Source organism: Colias philodice, chromosome 25, assembly GCF_061535455.1.
Source record: "Colias philodice isolate Cphi_HAF_F1 chromosome 25, ilColPhil1 Martin Lab GWU primary, whole genome shotgun sequence".
NCBI lineage: Eukaryota > Metazoa > Arthropoda > Insecta > Lepidoptera > Pieridae > Colias > Colias philodice.
Window position 1 is genome coordinate 6,483,183 of NC_143110.1, and position 26,034 is coordinate 6,509,216.

At 37.8% G+C, this 26,034-nt stretch overlaps 1 protein-coding gene across 2 annotated transcripts in view; it reads right to left on the reverse strand.

The window, feature by feature from the left end:
• Positions 1–543: 543 nt before the first annotated feature.
• LOC149477457 (uncharacterized) overlaps positions 544–26,034 on the reverse strand; it is a 31,117-nt gene continuing 5,626 nt past the window's right edge. The window contains exons 4-15 of one of the 2 annotated variants that reach the window (XM_089710951.1): positions 25,640–25,777; positions 25,154–25,299; positions 19,800–19,890; positions 19,036–19,199; positions 7,135–7,289; positions 6,115–6,203; positions 5,493–5,568; positions 4,302–4,431; positions 2,585–3,501; positions 2,191–2,281; positions 1,700–1,802; positions 544–1,158 (exon numbers count right to left, since the gene is read on the reverse strand). In XM_089710951.1, the coding sequence (XP_089567077.1) occupies positions 944–1,158; positions 1,700–1,802; positions 2,191–2,281; positions 2,585–3,501; positions 4,302–4,431; positions 5,493–5,568; positions 6,115–6,203; positions 7,135–7,289; positions 19,036–19,199; positions 19,800–19,890; positions 25,154–25,299; positions 25,640–25,777 (2,315 nt within the window). In that variant the 3' untranslated portion in view covers positions 544–943. Of the gene's footprint in view, positions 1,159–1,699; positions 1,803–2,190; positions 2,285–2,584; positions 3,502–4,301; positions 4,432–5,492; positions 5,569–6,114; positions 6,204–7,134; positions 7,290–19,035; positions 19,200–19,799; positions 19,891–25,153; positions 25,300–25,639; positions 25,778–26,034 lie in introns of both variants that reach the window. The other variant, XM_089710950.1, reaches the window with a different exon arrangement.

Consider the following 26,034-nt stretch of genomic DNA (forward strand, 5'->3'; position numbering starts at 1 on the left):
GTTGACGTTACTTTATATTTGGTGTAAATGGCTGAGAAAGTAGCTGAGTAGTGACACGGAGTGATAGAGTGACTGGTTCCCTTTTACAATTGGAGTATAGAATAAAACGAATAAAATATTGAAATGACTTTTTATTTTCTTCCTCTACCTTATAATATACACTATACAGTAATATTTATACATTTGAGAACACAAAAGCTGTACATTAGAGGCATTCTACAATAAATATTACATGTGATAAAATTACCTAACTAAATAGATTTAAGTACATAGTTACATAATAAATCTTACATATTTCAGACTTTTGTTAATTATCTAAAGCACTAAAGGAATGTTAATGTACAGAATATATAAAATATATATTGAGATTCAGTTCAGTTTACAAATTGACAGCATTTGGCCGTTTTTGGACGGAATTTTGATGACGGTTTAATTGCCGTACAGAACATAAGGGCTCATTCATTCTACACTATGTAGTATTCACACAATTACAAACGAATTATATAAAAAAAACTAATATGCAATGGACAATGAATCCTCAAAAACAAATTCATCAAACTCGGATTCTTATATATTCCATTTAGTTTTTAAATCATACAATGAACCGAACGGGCAAAGCTCACATCAACATTTCTACAGAACAGAATGTGCACTTCTTCATAATTCTGGACATTTCCGGCCATATTTTTTTATTTCGTCTCATTTAGAATAGAATGTACAATACAAAAATATTTTTATCATTATTTTGTGAAATTCCAGCTAACGTTTTTTTTTTATAATTTAGTCTGGCTAGGCGAAAGACGCGGGTTCGAATCCCGCCTTGGTGATCGATTTGTGAAGTGATAAATTTTTCATTTATAACGCGTTTGTATGATAAAAAACTATCAATGAATGTACAATTCTTCAACGATTCTGGAAAATTCCTGCGATATTTTTACTTTTTTTATAATTTAGTCTCTGGTTTGGGCCCGGGTTTCCTGAACCCCCGCCGCGGGCGTCTGTCACACGCGCCATACACATCGTATCTGTCATCTTGTCGCGGGATCATGTCTGGTTGTCTGTACGCGAAGTTATCGCTGTATGTCGGCGGGTGGATTTGGGAGGTTGCAGAACAGTTTGAACGACGGTCGCTCTCGTTGTCACCGCTGTCTACGTCACCTGGGAATTGATAAATATAATATTTATTTTTATAATAATTAAAAATCTAATAATATGGATGTTCATAAGGATTTTTAGTATGATGGAAATTTAAAGTTGCAAAGACAGTATATTCTGAATGATGATTTGGCGGTTGAATAAAACGTGACTATAAATAAGATTCGAATTTGTATTAAATATGCTACAGCTACACACAAACTCTATTTTATATTTTAGTACAAGAAAAGCACACAATATTACGCTTAAATTACACATTGGTAAAAATAAATGTTACGTATGAATATCAGAACGGCACATAATTTTCTGATATACGATAAGCAGATACATCACCATCATAAGTGACCTAAACGAATGCTCACCACATGATGTGTGTAGGTATTATGTTTAGTGCACAATTTAGAGTGCGTTGTTTCATGTCGTATCGAATGTGTGTGTTTAGTCTGTAGAGTTGTCTGTAGTGACTAGTGTGCATGTGCCTTGCTGTGTGTGCGCAGTGTATTATATTTAGTGTGGATTATTTTGTGTGTATGTGTATACATACCATCGCTGCTATTATTACTGGGCAGGTGCGCGTCCCGTAAGCGCGGCCGACGCCGCCAGTAGCGGAACTCGCGGGGCAACGTGTACGAGCGGGGCAGAGATATCTGTCAAATAAAAGCAAAATATAATATAAACACATTTTAATATTATCTATAACAATAATAAATTTAGAGTGTCTGTTATATTAAAATAACTGCATGTAACTAGTGCATATAGATGTATACACGGTACATATACCAAACTAGATTTTTTTACAATTTTTGTATGTGTGTATGTTCCGAATAATCTCTGGAACGGCTGGACCGATTTTGACGAGACTCACTGAAAAATGGCCGATACATAATGAGTAACAATTACATCGCATCTGCATCGGCTATCTGTCGTATGTTAGTTAAAACAAAATAAAAAATTTTCATTTATATTTGTTTACAGGTTCAATAAATCGTATTTATTTATCAATATTTTTTTTGGTTAAATTTATGTCGATCTCACCTGACTATCGATATCGCTGGGAGGTCGCGGCGTCTCGCGATTTCCTTCAGGACTGGATTGTTCACCGCTGCTGCCGCCTTCCTCTTTCTTTCTGCTAATATATAAAGAAAAAAACATCTATTAAATGACTAAGCAAAATCAGGTGTCAGTGACATGCGCAGATAAATTATTCTTCTACTTCTACTAGGTCTTCGTGATAAATTATTTGTTATGATATTTCATTAATTAAGTGAAGAGAAACGTTTGATTATACTAAACATGCTCTATAGGACATTATCAGCAAGCAGTAAAACGGGCCTAGTCTCTAATTATTTAATTTCTCATCACAAATGGGTTTGTACGTATACATTACATGTAATTTTTGTTTTTTTGAGTTAAATAAAAAATAACATACCCATAAGGCCCTGGCCAATGGCAGCACACTTGTCTATTGCACCCCTCCAAATAATGCGGCGCCAATAATATCTCAGGCGTCCTGCACCTTTGCATTTTCCTAATTTGCTCTATTTTCTTCCCTGGCAACCCTGAATATGGGAACATTCGCTCACAATTCTGATTATACTGGCCACACCCAACCTCATTGTATATCCGAATATTATCCACTTGGTTACTCAAAGCATTATGCATATATTCGTCTTTATCGTCATATTTAAACGGCTGATTCGTTTCGCAATAGTTCGAGAACTCTATATTTTGTCTATCGTCTGTATAGTTTGTCTGTGGTCGAGTTTTGTCTATGGCCGAGTCGTAGTTATTCGAAGTAACGTCACTAATGTACGCGTTTCGAGGACTATCTAGAACGTTCCGGGGACTTCTGGTTTCGAAGTTTCTATTCTCGTTAATTGCAAGATAGTTGGGCGATCGGATCACCGCTCTGTTTTCGCCGCGTAAGTTAGCAGGATTCTCATAGAACGTTCTCGATTCTTGGTTGTATATGTTTTGTCGTATTTTTATGTCGTTTGTAGTTTCGTTATTTTGGAAGTTTTCTGCGTAGTCCGGTTTTATTTCCGTGTATGTAGGGTAGATGCATGTATGGGGTAATACTGGGTAGTTTTGGTATGAATGCGCGACTTCTATACTAGGCCAGGCGGGTGGTTCTGCGTGTGTTTTCGCCCTGGGTATGGGTTGTCTTTGGAGACTGCTGTATATTTCTTCTGCCGCGACTGGCGTGGTTTTGGCGAGTTTTCCTTGCTTTATTTCTTCTTCTATGACACGTAATTCGGCTAGTTGTTTCTGTTTTTTCTCTTGAAGTTTCTGTTGGATGTTGACGCGCGATCCCACGCTTGATCCTTCGTTTTCTGATGAGCCACCCTAAAGGAAAGAAATGTGATATAAATTATTGCATTTACTGTTAATGTTTTCGCCTATGCACGGTTAACGTTTTTATTCTCCTTAATTTTTAAATTTAATAAACACCAATTGATACAAGTAAAAAGATTTTAATACTAACTAAAAAAAGGTTTACGCTTTATAAAGCGTAAGTGTTTTAGTATGAAAATTATTAATAAAATGTAAAGGTATAAAATCTTATGGAAGGGCATTGAATTTTTTGATTCTTCAGTTCTGACATTCATTAAACAGTTAAAGGATAAAAAAAAAATTATAAAAATGATGATATTGTCTATAATAATGATGATGAATATAATAAATATAATATTGTTTTATTTTTTCCTTTTAGGGTAGCTTAGTAGAGATCGCTACGGCCTACGCTAGTGATAAGGCTGTCTTTTGCTAATTTTATTGTTAATTTAAAGCTTTATTTAATGCAATAAATGATGATAATGATAATAATATAATAATTCATTCACTCATTTTTGTTAGTAACATTGTTGGTAACATCACTACATAGTATAAAACAAAGTCGTTTTCTCTGTCCCTATGTCCCTTTGTATGCTTAAATCTTTAAAACTACGCAACGGATTTTGATGCGGTTTTTTTAAATAGATAGAGTGATTCAAGAGGAAGGTTTTAGTATACAATTTATTAGGTTTTAGTAAAAGCGGGCGTAGCCGCGGGCGGTAAGCTAGTTATTATTAAACTATATTAGTTACTTAAAATTAATTGAAATTTAAATAATAATTTTGCATTATAACTCTATAGTGTAAACTCACATGGTGTGTATGTGTATGTGTATGGTTGTGGTTGGTTGGCAGCGGGCGGCGCCAGAAGGGCTGCGGCGCGGCGCCCGGGGGGGGCGGGACGAACGATGTCGGCTTCTTCTTCTTGCGACCGTTCGCCGCGCTAAAATAATATGATATAATATAAATATATATAAATACTAGGTTTCCGCCCGCGGCTTCGCCCGCGCAGTCAAAGAAAAACCCACATAGTTCCCGTTCCCGTGGGATTGCGTTATTTTCCCGGGATAAAAAGTAGCCTATGTCCTTTCTCGGGTATCAAAATATCTCCATACCAAATTTCATGAAAATTGGTTAAGTAGTTTTGGCATGATTGAGTAACAGACAGACAGACAGAGTTACTTTCCCATTTATAATATTAATATGGATTTCTGGACAATTTTCACACACGGCACGATCTGATCCCATACTAAGCCTTCGCTTGTGTTATGGTTATATGCTTGCAGGTGAGGTTGGCTTTGGCCGTTAGATGGTATACAGCCATTGCACCCCAATACCACCACTAGTGTAGATAGGTTATCATTTGATCTCCAAAAACGGCACACACTAGGGTCTGTCGGAGTCATGTGCCTTGGAAAAGTAACAAATTTAATAAATCGATACATAGTATCCCTATGAGTAGATAAAAGCCATCTAGAAACGATAATTATAGATATTTCTTATCAATTAAGTGCACAATTTTACGTATATACCGAAACATTGTACATTTTTATCAATAAACTATTGTAAAAATTATTTCATCCAAAATTTGTCGGTATTTCATCGGGTTTATTACGTCATAAGAATAAAGAAATAATTTATAAATTCATCATTCTAAATAACATGCTTCTGAGACTACTTTCAACAGGTATCGACATATAACTCAAAAATTTTAATAAAATGCGAATACAGTTATTGATAAGTGTGAGTATTTTCATCCCCTTATGTGTGATCTCCTTATATATAGACATGTATAGTCTAAAGTTTAATCTATACTAATATTATCAAGCTGAAGAGTTTGTTTGTTTGTTTGAACGCGCTAATCTCGGGAACCACTGGTCCGATTTGAAAAATACTTTCGGTGTAAGATAGTTCATTTATCGAGGAAGGCTATAGGCTATATTATATCATCACGCTAAGACCAACAAGAGCTGCAGCAGCTAGTGTTACATAATTATATTTTACCTGCTATTTACTGGATTTGAAAACCTACAGTTGAAAACGCCTGGTATCACGGTATTGTCATTTTGACCCGATTTACCTGAAAAAATAATAATAGTTAAAAAAAACTAAAAAACACGCTTTTTATAGAAAACCGAATTAAAAAATAGAAAATTTTATCAAATTAGTGTATTGTCATCGGTCTTCAATAAATCTACAAAGTTTGAACGAAATCTGGCCGTTTAAAGTGGGTCAAAATCGCGCCCAAAGAAGTCGGTTACAAACATACAAACATACAGGTGAAGCTAATATAAAGCGTATAATAAAAAGGAACATATTATACCTTTGTCATATTTAATACATTATATTCATAAACAAAAAAAAAAACAAATATCTATACTAATATTAGAAAGTTGAAGAGTTTGCTTGTTTGTTTGAACGCGCTAATCTCTAAAAAGGAACTGCTACTCCGATTTGAAAAATTCTTTCCGTGTTAGATAGCCCATTTATCGAGGAAGGCTAGGCTATATATCATTACGCTAAGACCAACAGGATCGAGGGACGCGGGTGAAACCGCGAAGCGCAGCTAGTATAATATAAATATTGTACTAGTAAACAACAAATGCAAAATGACAGTTTTATTTACCAAGTTTGTTCTGTGAGGAAGCGTTTGTACTATTTGTTCCTTGTTGATGTTCTCCCAGCATGTAGCCAAGTCGTCGTACGTGGAAGTACCTGTGAATTAGTAGCATGTTATGAAACAAATACATTGTATCAAATCTTTGCTTTGGCTGTCCCTGTTTATGTGTTTTTCTTCGCATACTAGGCAGTACAACATCACTTGATAGTGCATGTATTGTCACGATCAAACTAGTGCAGCGTGCACATTCATGGCTCATTATAAGCAATACAAGCTAGTATGCGCACAGTGCGATGATATTATGTAGCATAACGCGCTTTACATGTAGTGTACACTGTTCACTGCATGTAACTTAATGACGGGTGTTCACGCAAGTGCAGTAGGCTTTCCACATTCTCGATCGCACATAATCCGTTCAATATTCGAAGAGGATGGACGTGTTAGACATGTCTGCCACTGTAGCATTATGTGCTGTATTATTATGTGACCATTACATCTATACGTTAACCCGATAAAGAAAAGTTATTAAGAAACGGTGGAATAGACGAAGGTGGTGGATGACCAAAATTTTGATAATTTACTGCTTAAAATTGCCCCCTGATAATGAAAAAAGATACCCAGTTTCGTGCAGTCGTCCAGCCAATATACGTTTAGACATCACACTGTGCTTCTTGGCTTCAGGAGATAGTTATGAAAGTCTACATTTTCTTTTTAAAATTTGAACTAAACACAGACTAGAATATGGAGGGAAGTGTCTCGTGCCGTCTCGCGTAAACACAAAATTTTTTGACCCGGCTGCGAAATATCGACTGCACAAATATACGCGAGACTGGCCAAACAGGGCATTTACACTCTCGTATTCGGCTATTCTCATGTAGTTTTGACGAGACTGTGGAGTGTGCTTCACACAGCACACTCACCGGTAGTACAGTACGACAGCTGGGTTTCACAATAAAGCGGGGTGCACACTCACCGGTAGTACAGTACGACAGCTGGGTTTCACAATAAAGCGGGGTGCACACTCACCGGTAGTACAGCGACATAGCGGCGAGGCCCGCCAGGAAGGCGGCCGCTGCGGCGGGCGCGAGGCGGGCCGGCGGCGGGCCTCGCGGGGCACCGGCCCACCACCAGGCCGTTATTAGCACCATGTTCTCTACGCACATCACGCAGTAGAATATCACCTAGAAAAAAACAAGTTATAAATTAAAAAAGAATAGAAAAAATTCGATAGCAAACTCGAACCCGCATCCTTTCACGCCAATCCGGGGCGGACGCCTGACCATTCTCTATTTTTTATAAATTTTTTTTTAAGTAAAATAAATAAAATTTGTTTATTTCCAAGACTACCCGCAAAAAGTCCTACCCACACACCACCAATAAAATAATCTAAATCTACCCTCATCAAACGCCTAACCATTTTCTGCCGATGTCTTTACTTTTTAGATTTTTTATGCTAAAATAAAAAAAAAGACGTGTGGCACTCGGGGACTGCCGCGGTAAAACTATTTATTTATTTTATTTATTTTATTTTTATTTCAGAACCAAAGACACATATACATATTATCACAATACTCTGCCAAACTGTAAAACAGTTTGTTGGCAGATGTAGCTCCATTTTACAAATGTACTTCCATTTTACTTATAAAACACTACAATTTAATTTAACACTTTGATATTCTAACTAACAATGTTACATTTCAACGGCCACAGATCATCAACACATCAACTCACTCTCAAATGCATTTAAAAAATATCTTCTTAATTCCTTCCTAATAATTCCATCCTTCTTACCACTCTCCTTAATTTTCATTGGGATTCTATTAAACAGTTTTGGCACTAAGTACTTCCTATGTCTCTGCCCATAGTAGTTACAATAGTGTGGCACTTCTAATACATTTTTATTTCTTAAGTTATAAGACATTGTTTTATTAATACAGATTTTAAATTCATCATTATGAAATTGTTCCATTGCTATTAACATATTTACCTTCTCATGAACAGGCAGCATCTTGCACTCTACAAACAAATAGTTATAATCATTATTTTTTTTACAGCGGATTTTTACTTTTTCATGTGCTAATATTTTAATAAATTTTAATTGAAGCGCTTTTATTTTATCAAGGTAAGTCTTAAAAGTGCGCCCATAGCTAGCCAATCCATAAGAAAGCAGTGAGTCAGTCAATGCATAGTACACAATATACATAGTGGCCTTATCTAAAATAAAACTAAGATGATGAAATTTTACAAGAACTGCCCTCAGCCTATCCGAAAGATTAAGAATATGAGATTTCCATGAAAAGTATTTATCAATAACTAACCCCAAGTATTTGTATTCTTCCACTAATTCAATATTTTTACAATTACATTTCTTTGCAATATGTAGACATTCATAATTATGACCTAATATTTTTGGCGAATTCATAGTCTTACTATAAGGTGAGCGAATATGTATACATTTTGTTTTATTCATATTGATTATGATTCCATTATCGTGCGCCCATTTTATTATATTTGTAAAGTCATTTTGTATTTTAGCTTCTAATATGTGCATATCTTTATGCGCATAGAGTAGACAAGTATCATCCGCATACATATATATACTGCAATCACGTACTACACTGCACATACTGTTCACATGCATTATGTATCCAACGGGTCCGAACACGGAGCCGGTTGGCACGCCACACTCAACCTTTGCCGGCTTACTGGCCTCCCCGCTGACCATTGTTACAAGTGTTCTATTCCCAAGGTACGCCTGGAGCCATTTACTAACACTCCCTGCGACCCCACACTCTTCCATTGCCTGAAGCAGCTGGTGGTGCTCCAAAGTGTCAAAAGCTTTTTTGAAGTCTATGAAAACGATCACCACCTGCTTCCGTTGGTCTAGGGCCTCATTAACTTCATCCGTGAATCGTGCCAGGAGCGTCTCCGTGCTTCGGCCCCGCCGAAATCCATATTGGTTATCGGTTAATACATTATTTTTTTCTAAAAAACTACTAATCTGTCCGACAATATATTTTTCTACAATTTTATTTATAACCGACAATATTGCTATGGGTCTATAATTTGTGTAATCTGTATGTGCTCCCTGTTTGAAAATAGGTCTGATTATAGCGGATTTTAACATATCAGGATACAGCCCTTTTGTGGCTAACACACGATATTTTAGTGTATGTATTTTATCATACGTATATATTACACACAACATGTATTTAAATATTTTATTTCATATTTATATTCGTATTTAATTATAACACTAAACATTCATTACACAAAACACAAAAAATACAGACATGCATTACACTCATACAAAATAATTATAATATTTATTATTTTATGACGGAGTCGCGGTATTCGCGTAGTATGCGTGCCGCGACGAAATTATCACGGTCCCAGCGGGTAGATCGGAATATTTCTTCATGTTTCTTCACAATTGTAAAATTAACAGTTCGATCTTAGTTACCGAATGCGCATCTAGTCAGTGTCTTTTTTGTTCTTGTATTTTCATGCCCAAAGTGTTGCTTGTATCTGATAATTGTCTCTCTCCTTCTGTGTGGAGATAATAAACGTTAAAACTGTGAGTGTGTGGTTATTTGTGCATCACCCAAAGGTACTGTACCTAGTGTAATTAATATCAATTATCACGCACCCCACAAATTGGTGACCCCTCTGAACACTATATATATAAAAATTAAAAACTATGTCCAGTGCAAGTGATTCCGAAAACGCTGATCGAGTTAATACTCAAGCGCGAAGGTGCGTCAAAATGGCGGAACGACCGTCGCACGTATCGCCCGCCCAGCAACCATCCGTTAATTTACGGATCCCACCTTTCTGGCCTGAAAAACCTGCAATATGGTTTGCACAAGTCGAAGGACAATTTGCTATTATGAACATTACTGACAATGCTACCAAATTTTATCACATATTGGCAACATTAGATCGACAGTATGCGGCCGAGGTTGAAGACATCCTTACCGGCCCTGCTGATTATATTAAATTAAAATCGGAATTAATAAAAAGATTATCCGTGTCTAGAGATAATAAAGTGAAACAGCTGTTGATGCACGAGCAGCTGGGATTACGCAAGCCGTCACAATTCCTGCGGCATTTGCAGCATCTAGCTGGTCCCGAAATTCCAGAAGATTTCTTAAAGACAATCTGGACCAGCCGATTACCTGCTGGATTGCAGCCGATCGTTGCGTCACAACCTACGCTGTCCCTGGACGCCCTGGCTGAGCTGGCTGACCGCGTGTACGAGATCGCGGCTCCCACTACTCATGTTGCAGCGACTTCTTCATCGTCATCTTCGGCAATGGACGACTTGGCACGCCAGGTGGTGGAGCTGACGCGCCAGGCGAGCGCGCTATCCACCCAAGTAAGCAGTTCCCGACCCGGTCCCCGTGTGCGCAGAGATCCCTCTCCCCATCGTCGTCAACGGTCTTCTTCTCGACGGTCCCACTCTAATTACCGGCGTTACCCTATCTGCTGGTATCATAATAAACATGGCACAAAGGCTAACAGATGCATTAAGCCATGCGACTTCAAGGCATCGCACGACACGAAACGCGTACGACACTCAGTGATGGCGACTAACGCCTGCCCCATTTCCCCCGGTCGTCTTTTCATTACGGACCCCACTCTTAATGTTGAATACCTGATAGATACCGGTAGTGATATTTGTGTTTTCCCTATAAGTGCTGTGTCTGAAAAACGATGTAAAACTAATTACCAACTGTGTGCTGCCAATGGTTCCGTCATCGATACTTACGGTTACATTCAGTTAAATCTCAACTTAGGCTTACGTCGCGTCTTTCCATGGCGTTTTGTTGTAGCTGACGTCACTAAAGCTATTATTGGTGTAGATTTTCTTTCACACTACCAAATTATTGTTGACGTAAGTAAAAAACAATTGATCGATGGCTTAACCAATGTCAGCAGCTCAGCAATAAATTGTAATATTAATAATTGTAATATTTCTAGTGTTAAGATTGTAACTGGTGGTGATAGTAATTATCATAAAATTTTAGCGCAATACCCAGAACTAACACGCCCCGCTGGTACTCCAGGTATTGTCAAACACAACACTACACACCACATTCGCACAACTCCTGGCCCTCCTGTTTCCTGTTCCCCTAGACGCTTGGCTCCCGACAAACTTAAAATTGCAAAGCAGGAATTCGAGGCTATGATATCAAACGGAACAGCCCGCCCATCTGACAGCCCGTGGTCGTCTCCGCTTCACCTCGCATCGAAGAAGGACAATGGATGGCGTCCATGCGGTGACTACAGACTGCTCAACGCAAGAACGATACCAGATAAGTATCCAATCAGGCACATACAGGACTTCTCACACTGTCTGTCTGGTTGTACTATCTTCTCTGTCATAGATTTAGTTAAGGCCTACAACCAGATTCCTGTTTTTGAAGGCGATATCCCGAAGACAGCAATCACCACACCCTTCGGTTTGTACGAATTTCCATTTATGACCTTCGGACTTCGCAATGCAGGTCAAACTTTTCAGAGATTTGTCGATGAATTGACGCGAGGCCTAGATTTCTGTTATCCTTATCTTGATGACTTCCTGATATTCAGCAGATCAGCACAAGAGCACGAAGACCACCTGCGCCAACTCTTTACCCGTATGAGAGATTATGGTGTTCTTATTAACACAGCCAAGTGTGTCTTCGGCGCTCCTAAGGTAACATTTCTAGGCTACGAAATCTCTGAAAAGGGAACCAAACCTTTGGACAGCAAGGTGCAAGCTATTGCTGATTTTCCTGTCCCAAGAACTGTTCGAGAGCTACGAAGATTCTTGGGCATGGTTAATTTCTATCGACGTTTCTTGCCCAATGCTGCCCAAATTCAAGCACCATTAAATGCTTTGCTTGTAGGTTCTGTCAAAGGTTCTCATCCCGTGGTCATAGAAGGAAATTCGCTGCAGTCATTCCAGGACTGTAAGAAAAGCCTTTGCGAAGCAGCCCTACTCGCTCATCCTGCCAGTGAAGCTAAATTAGGACTCGTCACTGACGCTTCAGATACAGCGATAGGTGGAGTCCTACAACAGCTTAAGGATGATGATTGGCAGCCGCTCGCATTCTTCTCGCGCAAGTTGAGCCCGTCACAGGTAAAATACTCACCATACGACCGAGAGCTCCTTGCCATCTACGAGAGCATACGGTATTTCCGACACATGCTAGAGGCCAACCACTTCACGATCTATACTGACCACAAGCCGTTATGTTACGCTTTCCACGAGAGGAAAAGTAACTGCACGCCGCGTCAGTATAGACACCTCGACTTTATCTCGCAGTTCACAACCGACATACAGCATATATCAGGTGCAAATAATGTCGTCGCTGATACTTTATCGCGCGTATGTGAACTGCAGAGGCCGGTCGATCTAGAAGAGATGGCAAGGTTGCAAGCTACAGATCCTGAGCTCACTGCGCATCTCACTGGTGAATCATCTCTTCGCCTAAAACGGATGAATTTACCTGGAAGTCGCATTCAACTGTACTGCGACGTCAGTACACCGACTCCCAGACCTTTCGTCCCTACACAACTGCGTCAGCAGGTTTTCAATTGTCTGCACTCATTGAGTCACCCAGGCGCAAATACATCAGCCAAGCTCGTTGCACAGAGGTTTGTCTGGCCTTTAATGCGGAAGGACTGCCGCGAATGGTCTAAGGCATGTTTGACCTGTCAGCGCTCGAAGGTAAACAGGCATGTCGCGTCACCTATTGGTACGCTCGCTTTACCTTCAGCGCGATTCAAACATGTTCATATAGACCTAATCGGCCCTTTACCACCTTGCGGTGATTATCGGTATTGCTTAACAGCCGTCGATCGCTTCACGCGATGGCCGGAAGCTGTACCACTTACCGACATCACCGCAGAAACTGTCGCAAAAGCTTTTGTGTCCTGCTGGGTAGCCCGTTATGGTTGTCCAACCGACGTCGTTACCGACCGCGGTGCACAATTTCAATCGGCCCTATTCCAGCAGCTCGCTAAGTCTATCGGTTTCGATCACCGTAAGACAACCGCATATCACCCGCAGTGCAACGGCTTGGTGGAGCGCTTCCACAGACAATTGAAAGCTGCAATTACCTGTCACGCTGACGCAAATTGGGTAGAAACACTACCTCTCGTGCTTCTCGGCATAAGAAGTGCTGTGAAAGAGGATCTGCACTCCTCCTCAGCTGAGCTGGTTTTCGGTGAACCACTTCGCCTACCAGGTGAATTTTTTGGTCACGACACTTCGTCTTATACTACCGATATCACCGACTTATCAGCTCGGTTGACAAATTTCGTCAGGAATATTCGCCCAGTACCAACTCAACATCATGGTAAGAAAAACATATTCATCTACAAAGATTTAACCTCATGTGGTCACGTATTCCTTAGGGAAGACGCACTGCGCGGCTCTTTACAACCCGCATATTCAGGGCCACATGAGGTCATTTCAAGAGATCACAAATTTTTCAAAATTAAATTAAAAGGAAAGTCAACGACAGTTAGCATCGACCGCCTGAAGCCAGCCTATTTACTGTCGTCTTCTCCCGAAATCCTTCCTTCTCCCGCTCTTCCACCTCCCGATCCTCCCCTACCTCTTCCCAGTGCTCCTGTGGCATATACCACTCGCTCTGGGAGGAGAGTTCACTTCCCAGACTTTTATCGCCCTTAACCCGGTCTCTGGAGGGGAGTGATGTGGCTAACACACGATATTTTAGTGTATGTATTTTATCATACGTATATATTACACACAACATGTATTTAAATATTTTATTTCATATTTATATTCGTATTTAATTATAACACTAAACATTCATTACACAAAACACAAAAAATACAGACATGCATTACACTCATACAAAATAATTATAATATTTATTATTTTATGACGGAGTCGCGGTATTCGCGTAGTATGCGTGCCGCGACGAAATTATCACGGTCCCAGCGGGTAGATCGGAATATTTCTTCATGTTTCTTCACAATTGTAAAATTAACAGTTCGATCTTAGTTACCGAATGCGCATCTAGTCAGTGTCTTTTTTGTTCTTGTATTTTCATGCCCAAAGTGTTGCTTGTATCTGATAATTGTCTCTCTCCTTCTGTGTGGAGATAATAAACGTTAAAACTGTGAGTGTGTGGTTATTAGTGCATCACCCAAAGGTACTGTACCTAGTGTAATTAATATCAATTATCACGCACCCCACACTTTGTCTACACATAAATTTATAAACAATGCCAAAATGGGACTCAGTGTACTTTTTAACATTTTTATCTCTTTTACCCTTATTTTATCTATACCAGGCGATTTATTAGAACTTAAATTATTAATTATTTTTTCAACATCCTTGGATGATGCTTTTTGAAACCTTCGCGACACTAAACTATCTTTAATGTAAGTATATCGATCAAGGAATTTATAATCACAGTTGTGTTTAATATTTGAGATCTCTTTTGTAAATGTGTGAGAAAATTTATCACAAATGTTTACTGTAGTATCCGATTTACCTAAATATTTTATAATAATTTCATCTATACTTTTTTTATTTTGACCTGTCCATGAGTTTATTTTAAACCAAATTTTTTTGAGATCCTTTTTACACTTTAAAATTTCCTCTTTTCTATAACTATTTTTTGCCTTATTAATATGCTTATTCACTCTATTCCTATACTTATTATATTGTAAACGTAAATTCAAATCCATTGGTCTACTTTTTGAGTATTTAAACAATTTATCCCTAGTATTAATCATGTTTTTTAATTTTTTTGTTATCCAAGGCTTACATTTTCTCTTTTTATTGAGATTTATGAACATATGTGCTTGGTCATAGGCCATATTAAATGTAGTATACAATTTATCATATAAGATTAACGGACACTTACAGTTCAATAGATCAGTCCACTCAACATTTTCAAGAAATTCTAGCACTTTTTTATCACATATTACACTTACACTGTTTCCTTTGTTACACATATCTATTTTCTTTTCACTATCTATACACAAGCCTATAAGATAATGATCTGATATTTTACTATTTAAAACATATGAAGAAGCCTTTCTTTTGGTTCGTACCCACACATGATCGATGCACGAGCTCGTCACTGAGCCACAATATATCTCCTCGCGTGTTACGTCTTTTTTTTTTTTTTTTTTTTTTTGTGTGGTGTCTCTCAATGTTAGCCAGAAGGGCTTCTACATTTTAACGCGGACGCGGGGGTGAACTGAAGGTTCACCCTGGTAGCGACATGCACAAGGGCGTCCCCCCTTGACGGGGACCACGAACCTCGGCTTGAGCTGTCGCTTGAGTGGAGGAGGCCAGAAGGGCCCTAATCGGACGGGCGCTCACCCGGGTGGGCGCGGGAACGCGGAACAAGGGACCTCGTCTTCGCCGGCGAAGACGGTGTACGCTTTCTGCTGTGGTGTGTGCGGTGTCGCGGTTGGTTCGACGTTGGGCTTCAATCGCCGAGTCTAGCCGTGCGTTGGCTTTGGTGATGTCGTCGTCGGAGTCGTCCAAGACGTGTCTCGGCCGCCTGCGACGACGAGTGGGATCGGGATTCGCGACGTATGCGATGGCCTTTGTCACCAATGGGTTGGGGTGGTTTTTAGCCTTGTCGAAGTAGCGCTTAGACGCTTGCTTCATCCATTGGGCTATGGTGGGGAGTTCTAGGTCCCTATGTAGGTCCACGTTACGCACGAACCAGGGCGCTCCAGTCGCCGTTCTCATGAACCGCGACTGAATCGTCTGGAGCTTGTGTATGGAGCTGGGAGCGCAGTGCGCGAAAACTACACTACTATAAGTGAGGATTGGACGGACCACCGTTTTGTAAAGTGTCACCTTATGTCTAAGGGACATTTTACTGCGACTGTTTATAAGGTAATAGAGCCGGCTAAGAACATAGCTGGCTTTCTTACGGACTGCCTTAATGTGGGCTTTAAATGACATGTGTGCGTCTAGAGTGACGCCTAAGAATTTGGTGTGCTTTTGCCACGGAATGACTTGGCCATAGAGTTTGACACTATCTATGGCCTCGGGGCCGCCGCGCCTGAAGAGCACGGCGGCGCTCTTGTCGGGGTTCACAGTGATACCCCATTTGCGAAACCATTTGCCTAGTGCATCGGTCGCGGATTGTAGGAGTGGAGTTATTCTTTTGCGGTGTGGACTCGACACGTAGAGTGCCGTGTCGTCCGCGAAGAGGGATAGTTGCACTTTATCGTGCTTTGGGATGTCGCTAGTGTATAGCGCGAATAGGAGGGGCGACAAGACGGAGCCCTGAGGGACTCCGGCCTGGATGGGACGTGAAGACGAGAGCGTGCCGTCTAGTCTGTAGCGGAAGGACCGGTTAGACAAGTAGTCTCGTATGATGAACACGAGACTGTCTGGCACGCCGAGAGTGTACAGTTTGTAAATCAAACCGTTGTGCCAGACCTTGTCGAACGCCTTCGCTACGTCAAAGAAGACCGCTCCCGTTCTGTGGGGTGTGAGGCGGGTGAGGCCCGCGAGAATGTACTCCGTGATGCGGTGTACTTGGTGAGGACATGAGTGAGCTCGCCTAAAGCCGAACTGTTCGTCCGGGAGCAGCTTTTTGGCAATGACTGCGTCCCAGAGGCGTTTAGAGATGATTCTCTCATAGATTTTCCCCAGAGAGCTGAGGAGACTGATGGGACGGTAACTAGATGCCACGTTCCGGGGTTTGCCCGGTTTGTGGATCCCGATCACAATTGCTTCCTTCCACTTAGCGGGGAAGGTACAATTGGCCAGGAGACAATTAAAGGTGGCTACTAGGAGAGCGATAAGGGCGGGCGGCAGGCTTTTTAGAGCTCTATTGGGAATAGAGTCTCCGCCTGGGGACTTCCTATTGGCAAGTGACTTGATGAGTGATTTTACTTCGGTGGCCGTCGTTGGTGACAAGGGCTCGGCATCGATACGAGGGGTTTCGGTAAAACGTGCGATCTCTTGATTAACTACGTTAATGTGAGTCGAGTCGGTCATGGCGTGTTACGTCACTGATTGCACATTGCATGCCGACTTCGCACATGTTGTTGTTATACATATTCACTACACTGTTTGTTCCCGCCATTAGGTCAATATTTGTGTCTCCAATCATTACCAACTCGCCATTTTTAGGCAATCTAGATAAAGTATATTGTATTTCCTTCAGAAATCCCAGTTTGTTTGTCTTTGGTGGTCTATAAACACACAGTATATGCAAGGGCAGCTCACCGTCTTGAAGTATTTCACAATGAATGGCCTCTGAGTAGTTACAATTTAGCAGATTTGAGTTGAATTTTAATGTATTTTTTATATATATCAATATTCCTCCCCCTCTCTTATTTTCCCTTGTGTGTATACTAGTGTCAAATCCTTGTAGGCAGTATAAATCCAATTCATTTTTTTTTATGTTTATTTCTGTAAGTACAATGATATCAATCTTATTTCTGCAATTACTTATCAATGTTTCAAATTGATTGAAGTTTTTTCTTAAAGATCTTATGTTTAAATGAATAATATTTATATTTGTATTTTGTCTGCTAATAATATCTGCTTCCCAGCTGTTTAAAGTTGTATACTTTTTAAATCTTATATTATTTTGTATATCTGGTATGGAGTTATTGAATTTTGTAATATAGTAATTAACTGATTGTTTTGTTATTTGATGTGTGATTGTGTCATGATGATTTATTCACTTGCAAATAAGTCTATATCACTTAATGTACGAATAGCTCTAATTTTGGGATTTTTTGGATCATCCTTTCTTATAAGTACCTTTCCTTCTTGTACCCAAATATATTTATAGATTTGCTTCAACTCATTTTTTGCAGTCCAGAGTAAGTTACGCGTGTACTTAGTTAAATTTTCATTGATAAATATCCGCTTCATGTTGCCGTTTTGAAAAAGGTCGTCATTTGTTAATTGATGTGTTTTTCTTGTTGCCAGCCATTGGTCACGAGCTGTTCGTGTTCGCATAGTAACAATGACGGGGCGCGGTTTTATATCGCCCTGCTGGTTAGATCCCGCATTGGTTTTTTTCTTTTCGCCTACCCACTTTATTTCACTGATCGTATTTGTTTCTACTCCCAATTTATTTGCAAGACTTTTAATTGTACTTTCTAAATTTTTGGTTAAGTTTTCGTCTATTCCTATTATCTCGACATTTTTCTCCTTCTCACGAGCTTCTAGGTAGGCTACTCTCTCCTCTAATGCTTTATTACTGTTATCCAGGTGTAAATTTTTATATTCTAACGCCTTGATTTTTTTGTCAGTTTTTTCTTTTTCTTCGATTAATTCTTGATACTTCTCAGCATAAAAACTTATGTCGTTAGACATGGATTCCAGCGTTTGCTTCATGTTAAACACAATAGCTAATTTCTCGTTTACTTCCTCTAATATCTTCTCTGCCGAAACTTTTGATGGGTCAACCGTAATGGCGGATTCAACCGTAATGGCGGATTCTGCCGGCCCCGCCAATTGACATTCGTCACACTTCTCTGTTATATTGACCCGTATATACACCCGTATATATACCCGTATATATACCCGTATATAGACCCGTATATATACCCGTTACATTTGACTGACTCCCCCTTCACTCGCGCTATTGACAACTTACAGTATTTACACTGCACCATGTTTTTATTTGTTTTTGGAACAACAATAAGCACGTACGCACCGCAGGAGCTTGCGCGTGCGACTGACTGACTGACTATTGACTGACTATTGCATGCTATGCCTTCAAGCCACACCTCCGTGCCCGTCGGAGTGGGGAGCGTGAGGGTTTTCGTTACTAAATTTCTGGATTCGGTCCCCACGCTCAAGGCCCGCGATAGAAGCTATGTAATAGCTTAAAAAAAATTGTTAATTTTTAAAACTACCCGCATTCAAAAAACTACCCCCACACAAAACATCCAACTACCCACCATTTTCTGCCGATGGTTGAGCTCCTGCAGGTTGACGTACGCGAACACGTACACGAAGGCGATGAGCGCCGCGAGGTACGCCTTGCGCGGGCGGCTGATGCGCTCCCCGTGGAACACGTTCTTGGGCGATATCAGCCACAGGAACATGGACACCCAGTGCAGGCCTGGCGTAGAACATTATACATAAATTTGATATTTTTTTCTTTTATGGCATTCAAATAAATATAAATTTATAAAGAATAGAAAAATATCGATCACGAGGCGGGTCTCGAACCCGCATCCTTTCACGCCAATCCGTTGCGGACGACCAACTCGGCCAACCCGTGAACCACCGCCGTGACAAAGGATGCGGGTTCGAGTCCCGCCTCGTAATCGAATTTTTTCTATTCTTTATAAATTTATATGATACACAAACTTAACTGATGCTTATGTCACCGTAAAATTGTGAAAACCTAACAAAAGGTGATCTTCGCGAGATAGCAAACTGTCGAAAGATTGGGATCGACATTTGTTTAAAAAACGAATTGTTTTTCATAAGAGTACAGTCTATTGCAGTGAAATGTAAAATTGTGAAATAGCTACAATCCGTAACATTTTGATACCTACTTGGAATTTAACGCATTATTTTTCGCTAGATTTAATACGGCGGTTAAACTTTTCATTTCCATTGAAATTTTCTTTTTTTATACAATGAAAGCTAGTTTTATATATTTGTTCACTGTCAAAGAGAAGTCGAGTATATTATCCAATAAATAAATACTAACCTATAACTAAGAATACCCAGTATTCGTAGACTAGAGCGTAGACGGTGAGCGCGCACACGCGGGCCGATATCGTGCCCAGCCGCCAAAGAAACTGTAAAAAAAATTAGATAAAGTCACTATAGTAAGAAGGAGTAGTAAGAATAAATTATTAAATTCAAGCATAAATTAGGAACCTTATTTGGTCCATTGAAAAGTTACATTTGGGGTTGCCTTTTTTTAGAGGACGCAATTTTATTTTTTTGATGTGTAGGGGTGGCCAGTGTGAAGCTATCACCAAGTTTGTGGGGTCGCCACCCTTGTCCCACGGCCGCCATCTTGAAAATAGCGGTTGATATGGTTTTTACGATATATCTCTTAAACTATTTATTTGATAAAAAAAAATTTGTTTACATTATTTGTTGCAAATTAAATACTCTACAACTTTGATCCTGCAACTTTTTGTCGTAGAACTATAAATAAAAAAGTTATAAGCGAAAATGTTCAGAAATTAGAGATATTTATATTTCTCAATAAAACTTTTTTTTATAATTTTACGTAGAAATGATATTTGACCATTTTTGTAGATTGTTTTTCGAGGAACAACTTTTATATACAACATTTTTTCATTAATTAAATAGCTAAGGTTTTACAGCGCTCCGAAGTGAGTACTAATTTTCAGTACTCTGAACTATACAGTATACTTATATTATGTGTGTACTAATAATAATTTGTCATCAGTAATGGTTTTTTTTGTTATTATAATATTTTTAATAGCTAATTTTGCAATATCACTAATAATTAATTATTGAATCTTTTCCCCACCACCCAGGAGGTAGAGTCTGGAAGCGCGACTTTTTTTTACGTCGAAAAGCAGGTCTGAAATGTTCTGCAGTGTGCTTCTATTGTTCTGGAGTATGAGAAAAGAGCCAATAGCCAATATATGTATAGTTAAGAGTACTGAAAAATAGTACTCACTTCAGAGCGCTGTAAAACCTTAGTTATTGACGTTATGAAAAAATGTTGTATATAAAAGTTGTTCCTCGAAAAACAATCTACAAAAATGGTCTGATATCATTTCTTCGTAAAATGATAAAAAAAGTTTTATTGAAAAATATAAATGGCTCTAATTTCTGAACATTTTCGCTTATAACTTTTTTATTTATAGTTCTACGACTAAAAGTTACCACACCAAAGTTGTAGAGAATTTAATTTGCAACAAATAATGTTAACGATATTTTTTTAACAGTTAAATAGTTTAAGAGATATATCGTAAAAACCATTTCAACCGCTATTTTAAAGATGGCGGCCGTGGGACAAGGGTGGCGACCCCACAAACTTGGTTTTAGCTTCATACTGACCCCCCCCACATATCAAAAAAACAAAATTGCGTCCTCTAAAAAATGCAAGGTTAGGCCTAAAAAATGTAACATTTCAATGGATCAATTTGAAAGGTTGGATCTTTAATGATAACTACATACACAATCAGCGATAAAAATCGTCTTCATCAAAAGTCTACCAAGATGAAGTTTTGATGCTGAAATCCGACCTTATTGCATGAGAATAAGGTTGAATTTATTTGTTTAGACATTGACCATTGCGACGCTTGTGAATTTAGCTTAAATAATGTAATAGTCCATGTATTTGTTGTTTCCTTTTTTTAATTTATGCTTGTGACAATATAATACGGCATATGAGTGTATTTTGTCGTGGATTTCTTTTTTTTGGGTTATGAAATGAAATGAAATGAAAATAAGTTTATTATGGACATATTATGAAAAAAAAAAGATACAATTTAGATGAAAAAAAGGAACTTAAAAAATATACATATGCCATAATTAGGCCAACCACTCAGTGTGTCATCACTGATTTTCAGTGGCCGCCTTAGGATGTCTTATTGACAGTGGATGTATTTCCGTTCGGAAATGTTTAGGTATCCAACAATATGCAAACTGTATTAAATATAATTTATAGTAGAGCCATTTTAATAGGCAACATTTGACAGTTCAACAAAATTCAACAACGTAACCTAGTAACGACGACATAGAATAATATGATATTTCGTTTTGTTAGAACTGCACATTTGCTTAACTTTTTCAATTACGATAACATATTTATAATAATAATGACCGATACAAGTAATTTTAGGATTTGATTTTACTGATAAACCATTCTAAACATAATAAACAATTTCTGATTTAAAGAACTGACGTTGCTACAATTTTGTGTCAATAAGCCTTTTTTCTTTTTAAATACCAGAGACGTTACTCTAAAAATCGAAATCTGACATCTAGAATCGAATGCATTGATTACTTGGGAATAAAAATCATCATAAATTATTGACATGTGTTTCAAGTTCGATTGACAAATGTTTCAAGTCCGTATCGATTAATTCAATTTAATCGATGTTTTTAAGCAGGTTACCACCCTATGAAGATAAAATTGATAGACGTCAAATGTTGCCTATTAAATTGGCTCGACAATAATATTATAAATGCGAAAGTAACTCTGTCTGTCTGTCTGTCTGTTACTCAATCACGCCTAAACTACTGAACCAATTTGCATGAAATTTGGTATGGAGATATTTTGATACCCGAGAAAGGACATAGGATATGTTTTATCCCGGAAATCCCACGGGAACGGGAACTATGCGGGTTTTTCTTTGACTGCGCGGGCGATGCTGCGGGTGGAAAGCTAGTACTTTATAAATATAATAAGTAAATGAATAATATACATATGGGTGATTATACAAAAATGGGGTAACTTTTGAGGATATTTTGTTTACTATATTTTTTATATCAGATTGTTACAAATTAGGGTGTATATGATAGCTAATCTAATGAATATATTGTTCCAAATCGGGCCAGCCAGTTTTTTAAGTAGATTGTGAGATATTTTAAATTTTCTGAAATTGGCCTCCAGGGGACTGACGAGGCTAACATGGTACTGATAAAAAACACAATTTTGTAATATTCTTAAAGAAATTGAATGAAAATTACTACAAATCTCTCAGTTTTAATAATGGCACATGTCTTTTAAGTATTAAAATCACTTAGTTACGTTTAAAAATGATAATTAATAATATGTGATACTGGGAAAAAACAATGTCTCAAGTTTCAAAACAGCCTTCTGACATTTAACGCTACGTGAATATTCTTACTCTCTTACTTAACTTTTTCTACTTTGACTTAGTTTTACTTGATATTTCAAGTAATTCACAAACAATAGAAACAAAAAAACGGCCAAGTGCGAGTTGGAATCCTAAAAAACCTATTTTTTATTATGTTTGTAACTAAAAATTTACACTTTTAGCAATTTTTCCTTATCTGTGTTATAAAGACGTTGCTATTTACCAAGTAGAAGTAAAATATATAGCAGTTTATAGTAGACTGTATACACTGAGGCATCCTATGTGTTTTTTTATTCCCTTGCGAATATTTAATTTTGCGGAAATTTGCAGTATTAACGGATGTAGGTATCTTTTGATTGCGTTGCGTTATAAGTTTGATTTTTTTACAGCCCCAAGGGTTCTTAATCTTGAGTATCCAATATAAATTTCAGATTGATACCTCCACGCGTTCCAAAAAAAACGTCTTAACAGACAAACGGACAACAAAGTGATCCTATAAGGGTTCTGTTTTTTCCTTTTGAGGTTCGGAACCCTAAAAATCTACCAATATTTATGTTAAAAGTACTAATTATAGTAAAATTAAAAACCAAAGTCTCGAATGAAAGTCTCATCTGAGTTTTCATAAGAGCCCCTTGACATTTTTATAATGTTATTAAGTACATTAATTAACTTTTATGTTATTTTGAGGTAATTTTACTTCACAGTAATATACGTATACGTATTTATCTGATAAATATAAAAAGCTATGCCCTGAAAGCATCAAAATCAATAATTAAAATAAAATAAGATCTTTTTTAATAAAATTATTAGTAGTTTGTTTCAATAGCTCTTTTCATTGCTACTCTTTCTTAAATGTTTCTTCCCTAGTCAAATTCAGGTTCTTTTAGCGTGGCGCATGATGTTTTAAACTGAAATATAAAATAGAAATGCTTATACCAATAGCAATCAAGATAAAAGTTCTCAAAAACTACAGAATCATCAGTACTATGGGGTCGCGTCAGTCCTCTGGCACGATATCTGACAAAGGACTGATGCCAGCGGATTGATGAAAAGGGACTTAATATGAGGTTATAATCACAAATTATGTTTTTTTGCCTAATTTCTAATATCAACAAACTATATTTTTACAAATCTTATTTAACCATTTATAAATGAAAATAAAAATCGGATTAACAATAAAATAACGACTCACCATAGGACTGAAATGTTGACTGGCGCAGCAAGATTTTAGAGGACAAACACAACCCTAGCGCTGGTACAGTTATGACGGCCGTCAAAATATGCGGTGCATAAGTAACTTCATTACCAACATTAATACTTAGACAGGGATTTGACCTCGACTTGGTGATATTTAGCGAGAATTTCGAATTTAAAAAACACACAACGGACTGACTAGTGAAAACGATGACAAAGTTTAATTTTATTTTTTAAATAAAATGGAAAACATTGCGTTATGAAATTTGTAGTATATAATACTATGTACATCAAAGATTGTAGTGTTTTTGTAAGTTTTCTTAAATCGTTGATAATGTTTAAACGATAGTCACTTGATTGTTGGTTTTCGGAGTTGTGACATGCCAAAGTACTGACATTTGAGGTATTAATTTATTTTTTTTATTCATTTGTATTTTAAATAAAGAAGTGAAATTGAGTGACCAAATAAAGGACGCTTCATTGTTTTAAAATAGATTGTTATTTGAATAAAATATAATAAGACTTTGTTTAAATTGGCTGATGACATCGAGTTACCCCATTTTTGTATAATCATCCATATATAAATATATTGTGTACTAAATTAAATTTAAATTTGTGCACATAAAATTTAATATACATAAATAATAGTCATTAATATAACATATTTAGATATTGATACATACATATTTATATGAAACTAGCGGACCGCCCCGGCTTCGCCCGTGGTACATATTTACGTTTTCTCTACATAAAAACCATCCTCGTACTTCAAGGAATATAATAAAAAAAGAATTATCGAAATCGGTTCAGCCGTTCTCGAGTTATGCGCTTACCAACACATTTTGCGATTCATTTTTATATATAAGATTTGTATAAGTGAGTATACATATTTTGAAACAAAAAACTAATCAATAAAAAGCAATTGGATGGGGTTAAAATTTCTGATTGCGCTTTTGAATGTCAAGAAGATAAGACTTCAGTTTGTTTTTAAAAGAGAATACGCTTTGGGTTTACGGGTTATAGTTTGTGAGTCTGTCTATCTGTTCCACAATACCTGGAATATAACCCCCAGCCAGGTCAACACGAGGCGGTGCACGTTCTGCAGCCGCACGTTCTTGCTGAAGCTGGCGAGCGCCCAGCACACGGAGAACAGCGATAGCGACGCCGATATCACGTTCAGTTCCGCGAACGCTTTGTTTGCTGGTCAAATAAAAAGATACAAGGAATAAAAGATAAGACAATTTTGTAAAAACGATTATGGATAAGAAGGGTAGGCATATTAGATAAATGATCAAAACCTGTACTATTTTGAGGAACAGTTAAACTATTTGTCTAATTTGATCTTATACATATTAAATATGGGGTCGTATTAAATTTTTGTCCTTTTTTTCGAAAATAATAAAAAGGAATAATTTTACTTATTGCGGAAGTAAATTTATAAAAGTGCTTGTACAGATTCAGAACTCAAAAGATATTTTTAACTTAAAACGCAAAGGAATGCGGCGTTCGTAAATTACCATAGATAACATTTCACACTTACCAGCTGGTTCGTCGATATTAGGATCGGGGGGGACACCCAGTTCACTGATCTCCAAATGTGCCTCTTTTAATAAAATGTGTAATTGTAAGAGCAACATTGGAGCCGCTTCGCAGAAGGCGTGGACGAGACGCAACATACCTGAACAAATAAATTATTGTAAACATTGTTTTTAGGTTGTATTTAAGAGAAAATGCGAGTAAAGAAATTTTATGCTTGATCTGGTGAAAGATTTATTAGAAAGACAAATTAGGATGTTTCAAAAATAATATTTTTTGTTCTTATTTCTTCTAGACTAAGATTTATCTATCTATTTAATAATAATTTTGTTTTGTATTACTACAAGTACAACGTTATAAACATTCAAGTATTGCGTAATATTCATTCTAGTCCTTCGA